We start from the raw sequence: 24,161 nt of genomic DNA, 5'->3' as shown, positions 1-24,161 counted from the left end.
AGATTGCTCTTGTCTTTCCTTTTCTAGGAGAGAAGGTTTCTGAGTCTTGAGTGGTTTCTGAGTTTCTTCTTAATAGGGTTTCATATTGCGTAAGTTGGGTTTGAATGATTAGTAGTTTCTTTTGTCTTTGATTTTGTAGTTTCACTCCAAGTTTCATCATTGGTTGATTTTATAGTTTCATGGGACTTTGTAGAATATATATATGTTTAGGATAGTCCATATGTAAGTCCAGTCAGTCTATATTTGAGTCCACAACATCTTGTATCCATATAGCATACTATAAATATACATCTCTCGTAAACCTATAAGGTTAAGAAAGCTCTGACAATCGTTCATGGTAACAGAGCCAGAACGATCTCTCTAAAAACCCTAGCCTCCAAAAAAAATTTCTTTTTCTCAAACCCTAGCTTGACTCCCTATTTTTATCTTTTCTTCCTCTGTAATCTTTTTCATCATGTCAACATCATCAATTGCGTCTTCTACTACTTCTCAATCATCTCATACAGGATCTCCAACTATCTCTGCTTCTAAAACCATCAGCTTTGGCTCAATCATGTCAACTTAAGAGAAAGCACCTTTCTTACCTTCCTCTACCAAAATAGTTCTTTTGGTAGAACCAATTATCTTCTCTGGGAATCTCAAATCTCAAAGACTCTACAAGTATCTTGAAGATTCGTTTGTCGTACCCCCAAAAGAGCCCATCGATGCAGTCACTGAAGACAAAACCCCTAATCCTGAATATGAAGAATGGGAGGTTATCGATCAAACCATTATTTCTTGGATCAACGGATCCCTTACCAAACCTCTCAAATCTGAATGAGTTCGTCGTGGAAACTCTCGTGAAGTTTGGAAATATCTTCGTACTACTTATGCAACCATCAACCCTTCTCGTACACTCCAACTAAAAGCCAACCTCTCAACCATTCAAAAGGGTAACTCTACTATCTCTGAATATATCTTGAAGATTAAAGAAATTTCTGACTCCTTGGCTGTTGTTCTCCAACCCGTCTCTGATCTTGAGCTCGTATATACTACTCTACGTGGCTTAGGTGCTGATTGGACTAGTATATACACTGCTGTCATTGCTCGAACAACCCTACCAACATTCACTGAACTGCATGCTTTACTTTTACATCATGAATCTCATCTGCAGTATCTTCAAAACCTCCAACATAATGTTTCTGAAATAAAAAATCCAACCTCTTTCTTTGATGGTGCTCCGTCTGTTGGTCGTGGTCAATCCTCCTATTTCAATCCTAGAGGTTCCTCTCGTGGTCGTGGTTCGTTTCGTGGACGTGGTGGTGGTTCTGTTCGTGGAAACTGGAACAATGGCAATCGTAACAATTGGAATAATGGTGGTCGTGGCAATTCCAATAAGGTGGATGGAATACCAACTATTCCAATGGCAACTGGAATAATGGTAATGGACGGGGATACAATAGTGGTTTTCAGCCCAATATTAGGCCATATGGTCGCGGAAATTTGAATTATATTCGTGGCTCCTCTGCACCTTCTGTTCTTGGTCCTTCTCCACAAACGTCTGTCACCTGCCAAAGGTGTGGAGCTAATGGTTACACTGCTCAAATATGCATTCGTCTAACCCAAGCTCAGAATATTGACCTGTCTCAGTCATTCTCGGCAATGCACGTTCAATCCATGCCTTATGAAAACCATTGGTTTGCTGACACTGTTGCTTGTTCTCATATGACATATGATGCTTCTCAAATGGTGAATCGAGTCGACTACAGTGGTAATTATAAAATACTTGTTGGTAACGGTAACCTCTTACATATCTCAGGAATTGGTGATATTACTCTCACTTCTCCTTCATCTCAGTTGCTTTTGAAAAACACTCTTCATGTACCCTATATTGCCAAAAATCTTGTGTCAGTTGGACAACTTACACGTGATGTTGAATGTGTGTTTGTCTTTGATCGTGATGGTTTTTATATTCAGAATCAACGAACGGGAGATCCTCTGTACAAGGGAAAGAATGAAGCTGGCATGTATCCAATTTCCTGTCGCGTCCCTTCTCAAGTTCATTCCGTCTCTTCTTCAGCCTTCTCTGCCACTACAATTGGCATTCGTGCAAGTCCAGCTACATGGCACATGCGCTTAGGACATCCAAATAATAATGTATTTCATACTCTTAAGAATAATAAGCTCTTGTCTTTCAATTCTATTACTTCTTCTTTCCCATCTATTTGTCCTAGCTGTGTTGGTGCTAAACATCACCGACTTCCTTTTCAGTCACGAACAGTTTATTCAAATAAAGTTGGTTCTATAATTCACTCTGATTTATGGGGCCCTGCACCTTTCCCATCTAATTGTGGTTTTCGCTATTTTCTCTTATTTGTGGATGAATTCTCTCGTTTCACATGGATTTATTTTTTGTCTGACAAAACTCAAGTGTTTCGTTGTTTTCTAGATTTTAAAACAATTATTGAAAATCAATTCTCTACTTCCATTCTTGTTTTGCAAACTGATGGTGGCACTGAGTATGTTGATCCCTTAAAATCATATTTAATTGCCAATGGCATTCAGAGTCATTCCTCCTTTCCTAGCACACCATAACAAAATGGTCTTGCTGAACGGAAAATACGACATATTACAGAAACTGGTCGTGCTTTGATGTTGCAAAGTGGTCTTCCTAAACAATTTTGGGTTGAATTCTATGCCACAGCTACTTATTTGATAAACAGACTTCCTACTCCTATCTTGTCCGATATTTCTCCCTTTTTTGTTGTGGATCATCGCTCTCCTGGTTATGAGTTCCTAAAAGCGTTTGGATGTCGTTGTTACCCTTTATTGTCTCACTTTCGACAAAACAAGTTACAACCAAATACTCTTCCATGTGTCTTTATTGGTTATAGTGATCGTCATAAGGGTTATAAGTGTTTAGAAGTCACCAGTAATCGTGTTTATATTTCTCGTCATATCATTTTTGACGAGTCTCTTTTTCCATATCCCACTGACATTGGTGTTAAACTCCACATTAAATCCACATCTCCAGCTACACGAACTCTTCTCAGTTGGCCTAATTCAGTTGCAATCACTCATTTTCCCTTGTCATTGCTACAGCTCAGTCCTTCTTCTCCTCCACCGTCTATTCGTACTGCTCCATCTTCCTCTCCTCCCTCTAATGCAACATCTGTTGCTTCTGAGTCCTCTTCTCCTCTTTCTCCCTCACTAGACTCTACTAGTTCCAATTATACATCATCATCACCAACTTCTACTGATTCCAATTCTCCACCATCATCACCAACTTCTTTATCACATGTGCATCCCTCTTCTTCGTCTTCTTCTACTTCCCTGTCTACTCCTATCCAAGAATCTTCAGCGTCTGTGTCCTCCTCTGTATTGCCAGACTTGCCCAATGTTCATGAGCTTTCGCAGTCGACTACTAATAAGCATCCTATGGTTACCAGGCTAAAGGATCATACGATTCAACCAAGAAGATTTAAGGGTTGTTTTTCCATTTGATATCCTATATTGCAGTGCTTTATAACTCAGTATAATTCTCTCCCTGCTGAGGCAACGTGTTTTACAATTGCCTCTAAGTCTCCGGAATGGTGGGCTGCTATGCTTGATGAAATTAATGCTCTACTTCGTAATCGTACTTGGTCACTTGTACCTCTTCGTCCTGGTATAAATATCATTGGAAATAAATGGGTTTATTGTGTTAAACAAAAGTCTGATGGTTCTCTTGATGGAAGGAAGGCTCGTTTGGTTGCTAAGGGTTATTCTCAACAATATGGGATGATTATGATGAAACGTTTAGCCCCGTTGTCAAGTCGGTGACTATGCGATTGGTTTTGAGTTTAGCAGTTTCTTCTTCTTGGACTATCAAACAACTCGACGTTAAAAATGCATTTCTTCATGGTTCTCTTGATCAAGAAGTTTATATGGATCAACCTCAAGGATTTGTTGATCCAAGATATCCTAACCATGTGTGTCTATTGCACAAAGCTCTCTATGGTTTAATACAGGCACCCCGTGCTTGGTATCATCGCTTTGCGTCGTTCCTTCTTCATCTGGGATTTAAGTCGTCTCAATCTGATCATTCGATGTTCATCAAGCAATCTTACGCTGGTGTTATTATCCTTTTGTTATATGTTGATGATATCATTGTAACTGGCAGTGATACTGTGGGAATTCAATATTTGCTTCAACCCTACACTCTGAGTTCGCTATGACTGATTTGGGTGATTTGCATTATTTTTTGGGCTTGGAGGCTACTCGAACTTCATCTGGTATTACTTTAACCCAAAACAGGTATACTTTGGATCTCTTAAAGAAAGTTGAACTGGATGATTCCAAACCAGTTACCACTCATGTGGCTCAGCTCTCTAAATTGCAGTCTGATGATGCTCCTCTATTTCCCGATGCAACTCTCTATCGAAGTTTAGTTGGTGGTTTACAATACCTTAGCATGACACGGCCTGATATTACATATGTTTTCAATCAAGTTAGTCAATATATGAATCGGCCTACTCAGACCCATTTCATGGCTGTTAAGTGCATCCTTCGATATCTTATGGGTACATTGGGTCATGGCATTTGCTTCTGGCGTGACTCCTCTTTGCATCTTACGGCTTATTCTGATGCAGACTGGGGTGGTGATCCTGATACTTCTCGATCAACTACTGGTTATTGCATTTTCTTGGGAAGAAATCTAGTTTCCTGGGATTCTAAAAAGCAACCTACAGTCTCCACCAGCAGCATTTAAGTTGAGTATCGAGCTTTATCATCTACTTCAGCTGAACTTATTTGGATTGGATACTTATTGCGTGATCTTGGTATTTATCTGAAGCAACCTCCTATATTATACTGTGACAATACCAGTGCCACTTATTTGGCTATAAATCCAATCCAGCATTATCGTTCTAAGCACATACAAATTCATTATCACTTTGTTCGTGAAAGAATTGCTTATGATCTCTTGCAGCTGCGCTACATTTCTACAGAACATCAACTTGCATACTTGTTTACGAAGGGCTTGTCTACACCTAGGTTTCATTTACCATGTAATTAGATTTCACGTTGTTTACCACCGTGTATAGCTTGGGGGAGGGGGATATATATGTTTAGGCTAGTCCATATGTAAGTCCAGTCCGTCTGTATTTGAGTCCACAATATTTTGTATCCGTATAGCATACTATAAATATACATCTCTCGTAAACCTACAAGGTTAAGAGAGCTTTCACAATCATTCAGAGTTATTCTGTTTATGACATTGGATACTTGATTGTAGTTGATTTGGAAGAAATTCGTTATTTTGCTGAGTTTTTTTTTTTTTTGATCTTTATTACTTGAATTTTAATGTTGTTTTCTTGGTTATACGACCGCTTCTCTTTCATGTTGTTGTTTTTTTTCCAATTTCTGCGGATGCTACAAACACAGAATGGACCCACTGACCAACCATTAAAAAAGTCGTTTTTCACCTTTTTAAAGTTAAAAAAAAAAAAAAAAGAAGAGCAAGAAATAAAACCACTTCCAAATGTTAAGATTGCTTTAAGAAACAACTTCAAAACTACTTTCCGGTTGCCAAACACTTCGTAGAGTGTTTTGGTGGGGGTCAATGAAGACAGTGATTTTGCAAGACTTGTGCCAGACTGGAGCTTGAGTCTTCCGAGTGACTCGAGTCAGAGAAATTTCCATACAACTACGAGGATTTGTTTTTGTTTTACTGTCTGGCGTATAATATGGGATATGAATTCCATTGGGCATCTTTTTTGAAATTCAAGAAAAAACTTGGGTCCATCATCCAAGCAACATGTCAACAACTATGATTAGGACGGTTGCCCACGTTGAAATTTACTCTAAATTATTGTCATCATTTCCATTTTCTATAACTTGGTCGAATAATACACCCTGTACATGCCATTCATAATCAAACAAGTCTTTGTGTCTCACAAGTTCCAAAGAAAGAAAGAAAGAAAAGTAAGTCATGCCGGAAGATGAAGAAATCAGATCATTATCAGCTACAAACGGCCGATTCAACAGCCAAGAAAACGAAGCGAACGCAAAAGGATGGAAACACCGGCGAAAGAAATACGTGAAATGCTGCGGGTTTTGCACGGTGACCGTTTTAATACTCGTCGCTGTTTTTCTAGCACTTCTGTTCACTCTTTTCTTAAGAGATCCAGAGATTAAGACGAACAAGCTGACAGTCGTGAAGCTGAAATCCGATCTGAAGTTCAATGTTAGTCTGATCGCAGATGTGTCTATGAAGAATCCAAATGCTGCGACATTCAAATACGGCAATAGTACCACGGTCCTTTACTATAAGGGGAATCAAATCGGAGAAATTCCAATTCCGCCGGGAAAAGCTAAGCCGAGACGCACGCAGCAAATGGATTTGCCGTTCGAGCTGGACACGGCGAAGCTATACACCACACCTGGTATACAAAGTGATGCGGTCTCCGGGGTGTTGGACATGACTACTAAGACGAGAGTCGTCGGCAAAATGAAAATCTTTGGGATTACGAACAACAACATTGTTGTGAAAATGGATTGTAAAATGCGTTTTAATTTGACGAGTTTATCGATTCTAGATCAAAAATGTAAAACTAAATCATCAATCTAATTGAATTTTTAGCATTTCTAGCATTTCTAATTGAGTTTTCCGCGATTTTAGCTAGTACAAAATGAACTGTCGGTTCCGCAAAACTGACACGAGTTCCGCTCTCAATTGATAAATCTTACAAGTTGATGAATGGAAGAATCCTACGGTAAAAAATGGAGTTTCTTCTAAAGTAAATGACCCGAGATGTAGCATAACATTTCTACATTTAATACCTTGAACCCTGAATTTTGTTTCAGTCACTGAAATTCCAGTTGATTTTGCTGCAGCGAAAATGAGCAAACTTAAGCAAGTAGAAGAAGAATCAACATCTGGGTGGTCAAATCTTCCTGAAGGATTATCTGATGAAATCTTTCTGAGGTTACCAGGTACTTCCATCTTATCATCAAGGTGTGTATGCAAACACTTTTATAATCTACTATCTAAACCTAGTTTCATCAAGAATCATCTTAATCAAACTAAACACAACAACCCTAAGATCTTGTTTAGGCATACCACGCGAGATTATGGTCCTATGATTTACTCCATAGGTATTGATAAATTGCCATTAGCTGGATTTGATGGGTTTGTTCTGATAAATTACCCATTTGAACCCAAGAATTTATACGCCCTTAATCTTTTGGGTTCATGCAATGGCTTAGTTTGTTTAATGTTTTCTAGAATTGATGATATTGGTGATTAAGGAAGGAGATGTGTTGTGAAAACCGAGTATTTCTGTATTTTTAACCCATTAACAAAAGAATTTAAGGAATTTACAAGGCCTGAAGAGATTTACGGCGACGACGTTACCTATGGATTTGGTTATGACACCAACACTGATGATTACAAACTAGTTATAATATCAGATTATGGTGGTTGCTTCAAAATCGATATTTACACACCGAGAAAAGATTCATGGACTAGTATTCAGGGAGACGTCGGATTCTCATTTCGGTCTCGTAAAGGATAGTATGGTGTGTCTTTCAATGGATGTCTTCATTGGCTGGGACGAATCGACACTCACGGAACCTCCTCCCAAGTTATCTTCTCTTTTCTTATTAGCAATGAGATAGTGGTGAATATGCCGTTACCTGAAAATATTATGCCACCTGCAGATTATTCTGGAGATGTTTATAAAAATGTGGGAGTGTGGGGAGACTGTATCGGTATCGCTTGTATCTGGAAATCAGTTAAAGTTGATGTGTGGGTGATGCAGGAATATGGAGAGAAAGAATCTTGGATCAAAAAATATACCATAACCCAGCTACCATCGCCCCCGCGAAAAATTCCATTTTGGAGGCCTCTATGGTGTTTTGACAATGGGAAAATACTAGTAGATAATGATAGGGAACAATTACATTTATATGATCCAACAATTAAAATAGTTAGACTGATGGTGGTCCGTGGTATGAATATGGACAATAGTCGAGTGAGTTATGTGGAGAGCATAGTCTCAGTTGGCTCTGGTACTTATCTGAAGAAACCGATTACAGATGGGGTCGTGAAGAATTCCGAGCTGCAATGGTTGAGGTAAAAAAATATCACATTTTATGCATTTTCATATTATTTCAGTTGGTATATCTTTTCGTCTGCAACTACAATTCCACTTCAGTTATTTATATTGTGGAACATTCTGGTAAAAAGTTTTGCTTGTTGGTAACTTTTGGTGGGATAGCCAGTGGGTGGGTAACTTAAAACTGCTGAGTTTGAGAAGCTAGCTGGGCAGTGATTTTACTTATGAAAACTCTAATTTTATTAATCACAAGTAAAATGCTTACAAACCAGGCTTACTCACTCAAACTTTGCAACACAACGTCACTTGGGATCTCTAACTTACTCTGACCGACTCTATGAACACTCTAGATAGTTCAATAGCTTTCTAGCTAATTTCGTACTCCAGATAATTCTAGAAATCAGTATACATCTTTGAATAATTGTAGATAAAGAAAATTTCTAGAATTCTCTCCGAGTCGGTGGTTATTCTCAACAAAAACTTGTTTGGGTTTCGAACACTGTTGAATGGGAGGCTCTGCCATCACTCAAGAGCCTATCACCCTGACCCTTTTGTCCATTTCAATCTTGTGTATCTTTTACGGAATTACAATGCTCTAAATGCGAGGACCTTCTAAAGGTGATTTAGAACCGTAATGTCTAGGTGTAGAAAATAGAGCTGTTTAACATTTATTGACCACGTAATGGTGAAGCTTATATCTAGTTTAAGTATGATTTAGAAGAACATGCCAAGGTACATTTCTAATGTGACCCACTAATGAGCCTTATAACATCTCTATTTTTCTAAACCTGTATATTCTTGTTACTGATTATCTGTTGCTTTGGTACATAAGAGAACTTCCAGCAGTTTGAATGGTTCAGAATTTGAGATTGTCTTTTTAGTTTTTATCTGTTGCTTTGGTACATAAGAGAACTTCCAGCAGTTTGAATGGTTCAGAATTTGAGATTGTCTTTTTAGTTTTTTTGCTGTTGCAATTTAATGATTTCTGTATCTGGTTGTTTATTTAGATTTTTGGAAAAGAAAATGTTATGCATTATGGTTTCAGTCAGCACAATGGTTTTATATTCCAGTGCTAGAAAGACTAGCGCGTTATGACTGAAAACCAGAACGGGTGTGAACTTTGGGCCAACCTCATATCTGTTTGTAAACCATTTCCATCCTATGAGTTTCCAATACTTAAACTAGATCACTACATGTCAGTCTAACTTGAGGTTACACTAAGCTCTATCCTTCCACACTCCCTAAATTGCTCTGTCAAAGGCCAGAAAACAGTGCACGGTTGTGTAATTGGTACTCATACTAGTGCAGGTAGTAACATGGAATCTGCAGTTCTAACTTCCATTATGAGTTCCAAACAAAGAATAAATTGTAGAATTCCTGGCTCCGTCCATGGGCCAGACAGAAATCAAAGATCAATAGACATGGAATTATACTTTTTTGATTGCTATGAATTTTTTTCTTCCAGAAATATCTTTTGTTTTTTGTTCTTTGCTCCTCTGTAACCTTGTGCGCTTGGCAATTTTCGTGCTTTAAGATTAACAAGTTCAAAATTAAATGATGTGCGCATATCCATGCTTGCTTTTGCATAATTTAGTCATTGTGATTCTTATTGCAAGTTGAAACAATGTGTTTGTATGTGTAAACTGTTGTATATTTAGCATACCTTTATGTGATTACAAACCTACAAGTCTAAGAACAGTTGAGTCATTAAGGTCCGTTTTGCAATTAGTTAGAATCTCAATGTGCACACTTTCCATTTTGCAATTAGATAGAATAATTTTCATTGGGTTTGTTTCCTTTTTCTTATTTTCTCATTATTTTTGTTCATGTCATTGTACTCGACTAATTCAGTTTACTGTGTTCAGATGAATAAGAACTGTCGGAGAGAAGGCTCTAATGATCTCATCATTATCACAATCACCACAACAATGGATCCCTGCAACTTTAGACTGACCATTTAAGGAAGAGTCTTTTCTTGGTTGAGCAATGGTCCGTGAAGGTTTCTGCCAGTGAAGAAGTTTACCTTTTGTTGGAGTTTCTAAATGCTTCCGAGTGAAGCTGCAAATAGCCTGATCTAAAACTAGTTAAGTACTTTATCTTTCCACACTCCCTAAATTGCTTTGTCAACGGCCAGATTGTCACACCCAAATGCATAATCAAAGTAATGAGACAGTATATTCATATGAGTTTTAATTTGACAAGTTTATTGATTTAACAAGATCAGACATGTTATAGCAAATCTTTCAGGTTCTTTATTATTGTGTTCTCGAGTGTTTCGGTCTTTTAGCTAGTCATCGATACAATGGGAAATTTCGTTGAAGACCTGAACATGTTCGAGCAAAAGTGAGAGCACCACATCCACTCCGCCATCTCCATTGCAAGAAGGCAAGAAATTCATGAAACCTTCGGTTTGATTTTTGGGTACCGGAAAAAATGCACATGGACTTCGACTGCCGAAATCAAGTTCATGAAATGGATACCCCAACCAGCTATCCACTTGCAAATTTGGACAATGTGTTTCCGTAATCCGGTTCCATTGCATCTAGCTCCTCATCTTCTAGAGACTCTTTACCTTCGACTTCTTCTGAGAAATCAATGAACGACTTGAAGTAGCGGCTATCGAGGCGGCTGACCGCGTCGTGAATTGTTTTTGCAACATATGCATGAGTGTTCTGCAACAAGTCCTGAACCTTCAAACTTGGATAAGCCCATAGTACTAAGTTACCGAAATACTCCATTGGCACTGCAGGTTCAATTCTTGTTCTTCCATTCACTGCAATTCTTACTTGTGTCGACGTTTCGAAGTCTGAGTCCCCGAGCTTCAGTCACTTTCTTCCATGTATGAGAAAGTAAACACTCAAAAGTACTGAACTTTTGCTCATCGCCCGGAAACTTAGCTTTGAGCATATCAATGAATTCAGAAGAGTAATTGATGATGATCGTTTCGACGGAAGGTGATTCGACCGGGGTACTCGTATCATCCCTATCGAACTCAATTGACCGGTGATCAAATTCAACGCTGAGTGGTTTCCTTGGTCGACAAACAGCAGATCGATCATGAAATGGAAGTGGCTCTACGTCGAGACCACGAACCACTCTCGCCCATGCGACAAAGAAAGAAGTCATGGATTGGGCATCAGCTACACGAGAATGGTAAGTTGCACCGATAGCTAAACCACCACATGAGAATCTGTTGAGCTGAATTTGGAGAAAGTCGGACTGATCTTCAGGTGGAAGAAGCTGTCTAACTTCTTCTGATGACGGATTGAGCGGAAGTTGATCGGCTAGTGTTGTTGCAATGAGAGTTTCGGTCACAAGAACACCCCAATTGTTAAGAAAGAAACAAGTTCAGACATTAATAAATGAAAGCCTTCCTACTAAATGCGGGTAATGAAGCAGGACTTTTGCGAGTGCAGCTTTCAAGTCTTCGTTTGATGGCACGGTTGCTTCGAACGCGTAAAACGCAGATGTGTAGTTTTCGTACGCTGCTCTGTCGAATACCGTCTGAGGAACCATAGGAGAATTATGCGGATTGTTACTCCCAGAATCGAAGTAATGATCCTCTTCCTCCCAAAGCTGAGCTTGTGTTAGATATGGAGAAGAAGAACCGGCTCTCACGTATACGGTGTTGATCAAATTTGCCATTGCAAAATTAAGATGCTTGATGAAGTTATTGCTGCTATGTTGAAGAGTCGAAGCAATTTGTGATTCCTTGAAACCATTCTTGCTTGAGGACGTTTTTATAATGAATTGAATTGTGAATTCATGGTGGTCAAATGCCCAGTACAGGCTGCTGCTTCTGGGTAAGTTGCAGTTTGGATATAATATTGCAACTTCAAGTTAGACCGCCTACAAAAACATTGCAAGTGGGAGATCAGAAGATGTGATTTCCCAGCACTTAGTTTTTCTCCGCTGGACATTGATTTTTTTTTTCTTTTTCGGTGTTCGCATTAGAGTTTCAAGGACTGCAGCACTCGGTTTATATTTGCTGAATTCCAGGTGCGTTGTTGCTGGAATGTGGACGTATGGTGTGCCTGAAATTTGTTCGACTGTTCCGTAAAATTAAGTCAACTGCGTTGAAAAAGTCAAGATGGTCCGCCAAACACTTAAATCTTAAATTTAAGAAACTGCAGTCGCATCCCTTAACCTCATGGCAATGGCATAATGTCACCTAATCAAAGACATACTACATGAAATTTTGCACTTATTTTTTAATACCAAATGATGTCAAAACTACCCACGAATTACGCCCAAATGATTCGAGAGTGAGTCTGTCGTATCTTATTCATTCATCTCTGGGAGTACATTATTTGTGAAGAAGACTAGAGATTAGACAAAATCAGCATAGAGAACATAACAAATCTACGGTCCTTGAATCGCGATAACATGTCATATCCTTTGTAAACAGAGTCGGATCAAGTGCGTTGTATTCATTTCTTGGCCACTTCAAAATTCTCATAAATCTTTTTGTCACTAATAATGTTCATTACTAGATTGGATTGGATAAGATTAGATTAGGTCGGACATTTATATGCGCAAGAGGTTCATGAACTAACTGCTTAGTGTGTCTTTTCTGGGTTTATTTCCAAGATTGTGTAGCTTGGCCTTGTCGGAGGATTAATAAATTCATGCAAGGTCAGTTATTGAAGTTGTTCATGAACTAATGCTATGCTTTATCATGCTAAATTTTTAATTGGGTGTTTGAATACTAGAAGCAGAAGTTAATTTTATAAGTTAAAAACATGAATAATTTGTTTTATAAAGAAGTAAATCTCTTTTCTTTCGAAAATCATGTTGAAATTATGTTCCCAAAATTACTTCTCACTTTTGAACTTGGCATATTGTTAGACTGATAAGATCAAAATGCGTTAGAAGAGCACGAAATGATTTACTACTTAAAAAAATGTTTTTCGACTGTTAGAAGATTGAAAAATAGAAGTTAGTTTATGTACATAATTTCGAAACAACTGTGTAGAAAATCTAATATCAAAGGCTTAAAAATAACTCGTTTCAAAACAACCGTGTAGAAAATCTGATATCAAAGACTTAAGAATAAGTCGAATAAGAATTTTATTACTCAAACGTGAGTACTCTCTGTTGTACAATGCTCATGGCTTAGCAGCCTATTTAAATAACAAGGGAGACCTGATAACCAAGTAAAAACATCTTCCTAATAAAACTTAAACTCCTAAGATAGAACTTCTTCTAGACTATTCAAAACTCTAAACAGAGAAACTAAACGCAATTCTAAGTAACCTCTAAAACTGGCAAAACATATATCTCAAGTTTACTTCGACTTCCAAATATGACATACTTTTAGTCAAACATAAAAACAGTGTCAACTGTACCAGTTGATACTGTTAGAGCATTGCTCGGTCGAACTTGCATGCGTTGCTATCTCAAGCATGTTTGTCAATGTTAGTGATCAAAACTATAAGTCTTGGTTTCTAGTCTACTATAGCTAAGTCTCGGACTAGGATAGAAAGTGTAGTTGAGTTCAAGAACTCCATGGAAATCATCATACAAGACGAAGGACTACTCAAGGAACCGGTGGATCTTCATCGACTAAAAGGTATGTGGAGACTTGAACTTATCTATCACTCAAAAGTCTATCTACTCTATCTCCTATTTTGAGACAAAGTCGTTTTGCTATATAGACTTTAATTATACACATTTGCTATTTCGAGCGGAGTTTATCTCGCCTATCTATTTCTCGAAATATGTGTTGGTAAGTTGTTGCTTTGGCCAAGTTCATCTTTACCTAGTGACGAAAGTCATGATATGTTTCAATCACTTTGAAAATTGCTTTGACGAAAAATGGTTTGTGAAAAAAAACTATATAACGTCCTACAAGAATGTTTCAATGATTGAAATGAGAGTTTAGATTATATAACCAATGTTGGACATAAGCATTATGTGGCAACACATATATGTATAAGTCCTTTTTCCTTGAACCGAAGTTTGCGAACTTTGTTGATCAAGAGAACCGGAACAAGAGCCGTGAACTCAGTCCGCTAACCCAGTCCGCGAACTGGCGGAAGTTCTCGACCCGAGAAAATCTGTTGGAGTTTGAGAACTCCTTCCGGGAACTTAAGTCCGCGAACTAAGTCTGCGAACTTAAGCTGGTTATATCTAAAGATGATTGTTTGTGAACTTATTTATACTATCTAAGGAATGCAAAATGCAACCCGTGGATATATAGTCCATGAACCGATTCGAGTGAATAAAATTTTTCTTGCTTTGATTGTGTCTTGTGTAGTTACGTAAGATTTCCTTGCAATTTAACAACTCTCTAACTAGTTCATTTGAGTCATTTGAACTAGTTATGGTGAAGAAGAACATGGTTGATATGAAAGTGCTCATATGGCTAACCATTTGGTTAACTATTATTGAACCAACAAATGTTCATGTTTGGGTACGGTTACATAAACCCAAAATAGTACATTTCATTTGTGTGTAACAAGATAAGTTTTCGATCCAACGGTTGAAAGATATTAGCTTGAATCTAATCAGGTTTTCATCTAACGGTGAATATTGAATGCTTTGTTACCAAGCTAACATTGATTGCAAAACCTGATTTGAAAGACTATATAAGGGAGAACTCTAGCAACTGGGAAACTTAGTCCTCACACCTCCTGTGTGATACTAGTTGTATTAGCTAGAGTCGATTCTCCTTTAACCTTAGGTTTCTTCTTGAAAACTAGGTTAACGACTTAAAATACTTAACACTTGGTCATTTACCACTCCATGCTTCTTCTGCTGTCTTGTTACACACACTTCTAGTAGGACATCTATTTAGCAGATAAACATCACAGTCAACTGCATCACCCCAGAAATTCTTAGATAAATTCTTTGCTCTTCTCATACTACGTACCGTCTCCATTATAGTATTATTCTTTCTTTCTGCTACCGTTTGTTTGTGGTGTATATTTAGGAGTCAGCTGATGTTGAATACCACATTCTTTAATAAATCTATCAACAATAGTATACTCTTTACCTCTATCTTTTCTTAAAACTTTAATGTTATACCAATTTGTTTTTCAGTATAAGCTTTAAATATTTGAAAGGCTTGAAAAGCATTACTCTTCTGTTTTAGTAAATAAACCATGCCTTTTTACTGAAATCATCTATAAAAGTTATAAAATATTTGTTACCTCCATGTGAAACTTACTCAATAGGACCGCATAGGTCACTATGAATCACCTCTAGTTGTTGTTCTGCTCTTCTTGCTTTGTTTACAAGAAATTGATCTCTATGTTTTTTGCCAGAGATGCAATTATCACACCTTGATTCAGGAAAATCAATGATGGGTAAGGGTAAGCCTGAGACCATCTCCTTCTTTTCCAGAATTTGTAAGCTATTAAAGTTCACATGATCCATTCTCTCGTTCCATAACCAAGAATCATTATGAAGAAAAGTATTATAACATCTTTCCTTTCGATATTAAATACTCAATGAAAACAATCTATTCTTGTTCATTTGTACTCTTGCAATCAGTCTTCTTCTACGATCACGAATTGTACAAGTACCATTAAGGATATTCATAGAAAAACCTCATTTTAACAGTTGACCCATACTTAATAAATTTGATGTAAACCTGGTATATATAATATATCCATAATGTATGTCTGCGATCCATTCTTAATTATTATAATGTCAATTCTACCTTTTCCCATAACTGGAACTGTAAAATTGTTTCCAAACTTCACAGTTGAACATACAGATTCATCAAGGTTGATAAATAAATCTTTTCTTCCACACATATGATTACTACAACCTGCGTCTAAATACTACTTATGATGAGTTTGTTCTTCAAGTATGACAAACAAGTAATAAGATTTCAGTTTCTTCGTCTAGACTTTCTGCTATGTTTGCTTTGAAGTTGTTTTTAGTTGCATTTCTTTTGTCCGGTAAAGAACTCATTATCAAAGTGACCAAACTCTCCACAATTATAACATTAGATTTTTGCTTTAGTAACATATCTCCTTCCTTGATAACCTCCAGTCTTGGATCTTTGTTTATTATTCCAATTTACTTGACTTTGAAGTACTTCTTCAACAGGCTTTACAGTTTTTTTTTTTTCAAACAATCTTTGTTCATAATCCTGTAAAGATCCTAACACTTCATCGAGACTCATAGTAGCATCTGTATTACATTCTTCTGTTGCAGTTACCTTTGATTCATATTTTTCAGGTAAACAACGTAGGATCTTTTCAACAATTGTATAGTCTTATATTGTATCACCATTAGCTTTCATCTCATTGACTAGATTTAATGTCTTTGAGAAGAAATCTGAGATTGATTCTGATGATTCCATCTGCAGAAGTTCATATTTTCTTTTTAAAGTTTGCAGTCTTACTTTCTTGACATTATTAGATCTTTTATAATAGTTTATTAAACCATCCCAAGCTTTTTTGACTTCTTTGATATATATAACTCTGTCCATGATTTATTCATGGATTCCTTGATGAAGAATATATGTTGCTTTAGAGTTCTTCTTTTTGTTTTCAGCTGAAAGAGTGCTTTGAGCTTCTATAAGTGCAGCTCTTTCTGCCAGTTCTACGTAACCTGTGTTAACAATATCCCACACCTCTTTTTCCTTCAAACACCGGTACTTTAATTGAAATTGAACTAGTTGCCACCTTCTTCTGCTCTACATCTTATACCACAACCCTAGGATCTTCTTGCTCTGATATACTAGATATAGAAAATCTGATATCAAAGACTTAAAAATAACTCGAATAAGAATTTTATTACTCAAACGTAAGTACTCTCTGTTGTAAAATGCTCATGGATTAGCATCCTATTTAAATCACAAGAGAGACTTGATCACCATGTAAAAACATCTTCCTAATAAAACTTAAACTCCTAACATGGAACTTCTTCTAGACTATTCAAACTAAACTTAAACATCTTTCTTTGGACACACTTCCATGAAAAATGAAGAACCTTTGGAGGCAAACTAAGCTTCCACAACTTTTTCCAAGGAAAATTAGATGTATTCATGTTGGCATTAGTTTGAGTAGAACTTAAAATATAGTTATAATTCGATGTAACACTAAACATACTATTTCTTATACCTATCCATCTAATTCTGTCAGCACCTGCAACTGGGAGCCTAATTGTGCAAATTTCTTTAACTATGTTTTGTGGAAACAGAGCATTCAACATAGTCAAATTCCAGTAATTCGTATCCTTGTCTATGAGGTCTACTGTAACTATATCCCTAGAAACAAATTGGGTTGGGAGACGGGAAGTTAAGGTTGGAACCCAACAATCCTTCCAAATCTTTATTTTTTTTCCCATCTCCCACTTCCCAGCAATAATTAGACTTAATAGCTTATAGATCTTAGAAAAAACCCTACCCAAGATCCACTAGTGGGTAACTCATCAGAAAGAGGATGGAATTCTAAGAAATATTTATGACAAAGTATCTGCACCCACAAAGCATCCTCATTATTCAACATTCGCCAAGCCAACTTAGTTAAGAGAGCTTTATTGAAAATATTCCTAATATTTAGACCACCTTGGTCCTTGGGTAAGGCTGCACTGTCCCAAGATATAAGAAAGACACCTCTAGTATTGGAGTCCTTACTCCACCAGAAATTTCGTTGGACAAGATCCATTTTATCTGTTACAACTTTTGGTATCTTGAAAACAGACATATTGTGAATGGCTATACTACCTAATGATGTTTGGGTCAAGATAGTTCTACCATCTTGGTTAAAGAACTTACCTTTCCATATGCCCAACTTACTGCCAAAATTATCCATCATGTTGTTGAAAGATTCCTATTTATTTTTCTGAAAAAGAAGAGGGACCCCATTCCTGCAAACCAATACTCTTTATATTGAGAATACTAGTGATTTCAGTCTTAAGGTTGTTATCAGTTTTTGGACTGAAAGCAACTCCAGAATTTTTGTTAATTACTTGTCCAGAAGACTTGCTAAAGCTGTCGATAATGTCATTAAGAGTTCTAGTACCTGCAGGACAAATCTTAGAAAAAAATTAGAATGTCATCAACAAAGAATAAGTGTGTTATGGGAGGGTCAGTAACCTTAAGACCAATTATGCTATTATTGTTCTGAGAAGCAGGCAAAGATCTAGATAAAACATCCATACACAAAATAAAAAGATAAGGGGATAGTGGATTCCCTTGTTTTAAACCTCTTGTCGGTTTAAATATATCTCCCAGTGAATCATTCAATAGAACAGACGTAGACACCGTAGAAATGCATTGACTTACTAGTTAACACCAATTATCACTAAATCCTAGTCTTTGCAGACATGCTAACAGAAAAGGCCATTCGATTCTATCGAATTCCTTTGACATGTCCAATTTTAAATCCGTAAATTCTCTTTTAGATTTGATTTTTTTCAATGTATCCACCAGCTCATGGGCAAGGATAATATTATCTGTCATTACTCTACCCTGAAGGAAGGATGTTTGGAAAGGAGATATAGTTTTATTCAAGAGAGGCTTTAGCTTGTTTGTTAGCCATGAGTTTTGAAATAATTATATAAGATGTATTACACAACTCATAGGTCTGAAATCAGAAGCAGTTTTAGGACAAGGAATTTTTGGTATCAAAGACAAGAACTCAAGAATTTGTTTCAACGAATGTTTAGAGTGCCAAATAGCTTGGACCGTATTTACGGTATCTTGACCCGCAACATCCCACATTTTTTGATAAAAACCTGGAGGAAATCCATTCGGACCTGGCGAGGTCCATGGTTTCATTTTAGAAACAACATTTTTTATTTCATCATATGTGGGAATAGCAAGCAACATATGATTATCCATCTCATTAATACAAGGACTAACATTATTCATAAATTCAGGCAAAAGAGTAGGATTGGAAGATGTACTCATACTTCCTTAATGGGAAAACAGATTATATGCCATCAAGTGCCTGTCAGTCAGCCAAGTACCATTGCTATCCTGGATACATTCAATTTAAGATCTTCTCGTTCTATAATTGGCTCTAATACGAAAATAATCAGAGTTTTTATCATCAAAATTAAGCATATCATCTTCCGGCCTTTGCCTATAAAAACATGAGAAGCTAGAATCCAATTTTCTACTATGCTAAACGATGCATAAAAGAATTTGGATATATATTGATCAAGAGTATGGGTCTCTGTACCACTGCTCATTCCCGACACAAAAATGAGGAAGTCGGGAAAATAATACTCAATTTAGGTTCAATATCATATGGTTACAATTGCATTTGCAAATGCTTAGTAGTTTCAGTGTAGCCCATATCCCACAATCAAAGACATTACATGTAATTCTGCACCTATTTTCTATTACCAAATGTATGTCAAAATTAACCATGAATTGCGCCCAGATGATTCAATTCTACATTATTTGTCAATGAAGAGAGACAAAATCACAAGCAAAATCAGCATGGAGAACATAACAAATCTATGGTCCTTAAATCACGACTAGATGTCGTATCCTCTGTAAGTAGTGTCGGATCAAGTGCATGTACATGAACTAACTACAAATAAGTGTTGCTTTTGGGTTGTCATAGTTCCAAGATTGTGTAGCTTGATGTTGGAGGATTCACAAATTCATGCATGGTCAGTTTTCAAGCTCTATGTTAAGGCTATTAGACGAGTTTACTAAATTCAACGGAGATTACCGGTATCCTGCAAAAATCATCCTTCAACCGGATAGAGTTCGGTAACTTTACGTGAAAATTTGATAACCCTACATCAACCTTAATAGATATTGTAATGCTAAATGTTTGATTGTAAACAACAACATTAGATGGACATTTCGAGGAAAATCTCGACTGAGGGAGTGGTCGTGCTCGTGCTCTACGCTCTATACTAATGTTAGACAGAAATTACATACAATCTTGGATTTCTTCTCGGAATTAAATTAAATTGCTGAAATTTTTTCGAAGTATGTCTAAAATCTCCATCAGGGAAAATACAATTTATTATCTGTCCCCTGGACAAAATTAAATTTCATTCACATGAAGGGTTTATGCCTCTCTGATTTGATTTTTTTTATTTTTAGTTAAAACAAAATTTTGGCACAACTGCCACTAAATGAAGGCCTAAAACTAGCTAGGGGGAATCTTATCTTGTCTTGCTTTAAAACATAGACCTCTGCATGAGACAAAGTTACACATTGTTTATTTACCCCGACACTGACTAGTAGTACATGATATGACCCAGGAGGCAAAACGCGGTCTTCCTCGATTTCCAGCATCATAAGACTGACTGATCCAGCATTAACGGCCCCGGTATATTTTGGTTACTGTCATTTCTTGGATAAAACTTGGATAAAAAGGTAATTTATTAATCCCCTTTTAGAGGTTGGGGCAAGTGTCTATATTTATTTTTACATTAACATTTTAATTGCATAATATAGCCAAGCCAATCATCTGGTTAGAATAGTAAAATCACGGGGGTTGGTAATTATAAAAATGGCTTCAAAGTGTTTGTAAAAGTTAAGACTTATCCTTAAAACACTTAAAAACCAAAAATTGATTGTTTATTATTAGTGGAAAAATTACACCATGATTACCAAACTAATCATCTATCATTTTCCTTCTTCTTCTTTATTTTTGTGCACCCAATCCATTCAAGTAGTCCAAGCAACAAAAAGAAAGAAAGATTACATGATACCAACTCCAACGTACCAAAGTTGGAAGAAGATGAAAAATTCCCACTTTCAAACTTTTATTCCCATTTGGAAAATTTAGAATTTTTTCTTTAAAGGCAACGTGGCGTTGGCTTCGAGTTTACCGAGAAAGTTACTGTTTCTCATGCTTGGCAACTAAAGATTAAAAGAGTGTTTCAACGTACACTTAAAAGTTAGCTTTTGAACCATGAATCCTAGAAATCGAATAGTCAGAAGTCAGTTTGGGAATAATTTTACAGACCCGACCTCTAAAATAATGGTTTTGTTTTTGATTTTTATTTTTCCTGGAAAAGTAAAAGTCAAAAATAAACTTGTATAATAATTTTGCTTTTAACTTCTATTTCTAGAAAAATAGAAGTTAAAAACAAATTTGTATCCAAACGCGGTCCGTGTGCTGCTATGTGGGTAGCATCATCGTGAATTAACGATGAAGAATGATTCACCAAACAACAAATCCTGGCTTACTCTGACTAGTCTAACTCAGAGAAAGAGACTGAAAAGCAGCACAGGCATCTAGACTATAGAGAGGTTTTGTTTGCGTGTGTGTGTGTTGTTGTTGTTTTCATGCGCATCAAAATCTCTGTATTTTCCATCTTTGTCTTGTTACCTTTCTCCTCGGTTGACTATCATGAAAGAAAAAGGAAGAAAGATGGTAATTTTCAGCAAGATAATGATCTACACGAAAATAGGAGAATTTTTCAATTCTGAACACTGAGAGATCCAAAAAAAACTAAAACACTAACAAAATCAGTCGAGATTTCTACAAAGAAGATCTGATAATCATATGATCATTCATCTACACTACATTCTAATCATCAAAGGGTCTCTAAAATTTGTACAGAAAGCAAAATCAAATGAGAAGAAGCCTGCCTAAACACCTTAACAATAGTACAGAACCTCTACTAAGCTCTCACTTCCCAGCTGCTGCTTCATCAATTGAAGTTCTAGTTGATATCTCATGTGATTCCGTAGATGATCTTGGACACGAATCAGTATCTGTAACAAACAAGAAACACAGGAATCAGAACAAACCCAGAATGAAAATTAAAAACAAGAGTTGGATTTTTTTTGTGTAATTACCTCTGGAAGAATTAAAAGAACGTTTACAATGTAGAATGGCACTCTGAATCCCGTCTTGTTGTTGTAACAATGAATCATCTCTTCTCTTTGATTGAACCCCTCCTGATGAAGAAGAATTTGTTGTTACAGGGTTCACTGATGATGCTGATCGACTTTTCCCTAAATGTTTTCTAACAATTCTTAGTCCATTTGGTAAATTACTCACCCCCTGTTTTCTCTTCGAAGACAATGATTCATCAATTTCAATCTTGGGTTGTAATGGAGAAAATGCACCACCATTGTTGTTGTATCTCTTAGAAACTCTCACATACAGAGGCTTAATCATTTTCAGATATTTCTGAACAACATCTTTAGAGATCAATTTCCTCCCTTCTTCATCTTCTACTTCGATTTCTTCTTGAGACGAGGACATGATTTTGTTGTTATTTGAAGCAGCAGAAGAAGATGAAGTATCTCTAGTGAATAATGAAATCATTGGTAGGATTTCGTCAACTCTGAATTTTACAGTAACAAACTTCCTACTCTGTTTTAGCTCTGTTCTGATGGTGCTCTGTTTCTCCTCTGGTTTTTGATCATCTGATTTGGGTTTAGGATTACTACTGTTACTCTTAAGCCCCAACATGAAAACCCTGATTTTAGTAGCTGTTTTGATTAAAGAAACAGGAAATTGAACTTTAGGATTATTATTAATACCACTCTCAACTGATGATGAAGTTGAAGTTGTAGAAGATGAAGATTGAAACAGAGGAGAAACTGATTTGCCACCATCCCCTTTGAAGAAAATATCATCAGAAGGAGAAAATGTTAAATTATTTGGTGAAGAATCAATTTGATTTCCACCACTTGTTACAGAACCAGGAGATACTGTAAAATCAAACCCATCCTCAACTGTTGTTACAGAATCACCATCATCATCTTTGTCTTCTTCTTCTCCACCATTGTTATCTTCTTCATCATCATCAGGGACTGTAAATTCCAGATCAAAAAATGGTCCTTCATCATCAGCATCACCATCAACAACACATTCTTCTCCTTCATCTTCAACACTCATTTCACTAACAGTAGTAGCAATAGTAGTAGTAGCAATGGGTTGTTGCTGCTGTTGTTTCTCAGTAGTTTTATTAACTCCATTACTACCACCAACTCTCCAATACTTGAGTAAACTAAAAGCTTCCATTGTTGGGAATGCCAGAATTTGAGTGATTTCTGAAAGATGGGTGTTTGATTTATGTAATGGGTCTGGTCTGGTTTTTACTATTTCAATATACTTGGATAAGAAAGTGGTGAAAATGAGAAATTGAAAAACAGAGTGAGGAAATACTAAAAAAAAGAAAAGAAAACAGAGTACTGAATTATAATTTAAAAAATGTGACAGAGAAAACAGAGAGAGAGGGGAGGGAATAGTGCTTTTAACAGAGAGAAGGGGTTCGGTTTGGTTGTTTGGTAGTAGTACTGAATCTGCTTTAAATTTGTTGTTGCTGGTACTGTGAGTTGTTGTATTTTAATGGAGGTCTGGAGGGGTACGTGGTGCTGGAGATGTACAGAAGTCAGAAGCATGTGAGGTCTCTCTTCCAGAGTCAGAAGCAAGAAGAAAGAAAGAAAAAAGCATTTTCCATTGCACTCTATTGTACACGGTAAATACCCATTTTAACCCCCCAAGTTCAGTCAATTTTAATGAAAGATGGTAAAAAAGTCGAATTCTGATTCAGTTTTTAGATATTTTCCATTTACCCAGTGTTTTAGCAAGTATGGATTAATTGCTGATTTAGACTTGTGTAAGTGAACTAATGTGATTGTTTAATTCTGATGAAGTTGACTGATTATCTTGCCAAGCTATAAATGAATGATATGTGAAAGTTTTGGACCATTGACATTGATATGAACTTGGAAGAGTTAGCTAGAAACTTGGAACGGAGATGTAGTACTAGCAAGCATCATTATGGAAAATCTTAAATAAGTCGGTTGACGTTTAAACGAGGCATTCGTGCGCTATTACCTCTCATTTATTAACTGGGGGTAGAAGAATCAAGAAGGGGAGAGGACATGCTAGGGACTTGGATCCACCACAATAGGTCCACAAACAATGGATGAGCCATAACGAGCAGAGCAGGTATGGGCAACTGAACTGAAGTAGTTAATCAACTGGCCGTCGAAATTTACTTTGGCTATTTTTATAAAAAAATAAGGGACATTTTATAAAGTACTTCTGTTTTGAAATGTACACTTTAAGAGTACCCTCGTTTGTTTACAAATTTTCTAAATATCTTGTTTTATTCAAAATGTAAATTCCATCCAGTTAAGTGCTGCGTGGCAGTTATCTTTTCAATTAAAAGTCTTGTTTA

The 24,161-nt window shown here is 36.6% G+C and overlaps 2 protein-coding genes and 1 long non-coding RNA gene across 3 annotated transcripts; 2 read left to right on the top strand and 1 right to left on the bottom strand.

The window, feature by feature from the left end:
- Positions 1–5,870: 5,870 nt before the first annotated feature.
- On the top strand, positions 5,871–6,603 carry LOC113323682 (late embryogenesis abundant protein At1g64065-like). Its single transcript, XM_026572018.1, has one exon. The coding sequence runs from the start codon at positions 5,951–5,953 to the stop codon at positions 6,587–6,589; it is 639 nt and encodes a 212-aa protein (XP_026427803.1). The 5' UTR covers positions 5,871–5,950; the 3' UTR covers positions 6,590–6,603.
- A 247-nt stretch (positions 6,604–6,850) lies between these two features.
- Positions 6,851–11,837, top strand: LOC113320616. Its single transcript, XR_003346203.1, has 2 exons — positions 6,851–8,095; positions 9,944–11,837. It is a non-coding gene; the product is annotated as an uncharacterized LOC113320616 (long non-coding RNA).
- A 9,564-nt stretch (positions 11,838–21,401) lies between these two features.
- Positions 21,402–23,470, bottom strand: LOC113320951 (probable membrane-associated kinase regulator 2). The gene is made up of 2 exons (XM_026568854.1): positions 21,820–23,470; positions 21,402–21,735 (listed from the first exon to the last, which is right to left on the bottom strand). Exons 1-2 carry the CDS (start codon positions 22,994–22,996, stop codon positions 21,650–21,652), a joined length of 1,263 nt encoding a protein of 420 aa, XP_026424639.1. The 5' UTR covers positions 22,997–23,470; the 3' UTR covers positions 21,402–21,649.
- Between the last annotated feature and the right edge of the window lie 691 nt (positions 23,471–24,161).

Source organism: Papaver somniferum, chromosome 11 (assembly GCF_003573695.1).
Source record: "Papaver somniferum cultivar HN1 chromosome 11, ASM357369v1, whole genome shotgun sequence".
Classification (NCBI taxonomy): domain Eukaryota; kingdom Viridiplantae; phylum Streptophyta; class Magnoliopsida; order Ranunculales; family Papaveraceae; genus Papaver; species Papaver somniferum.
This window is presented reverse-complemented; position numbering and strand designations above follow the sequence as displayed.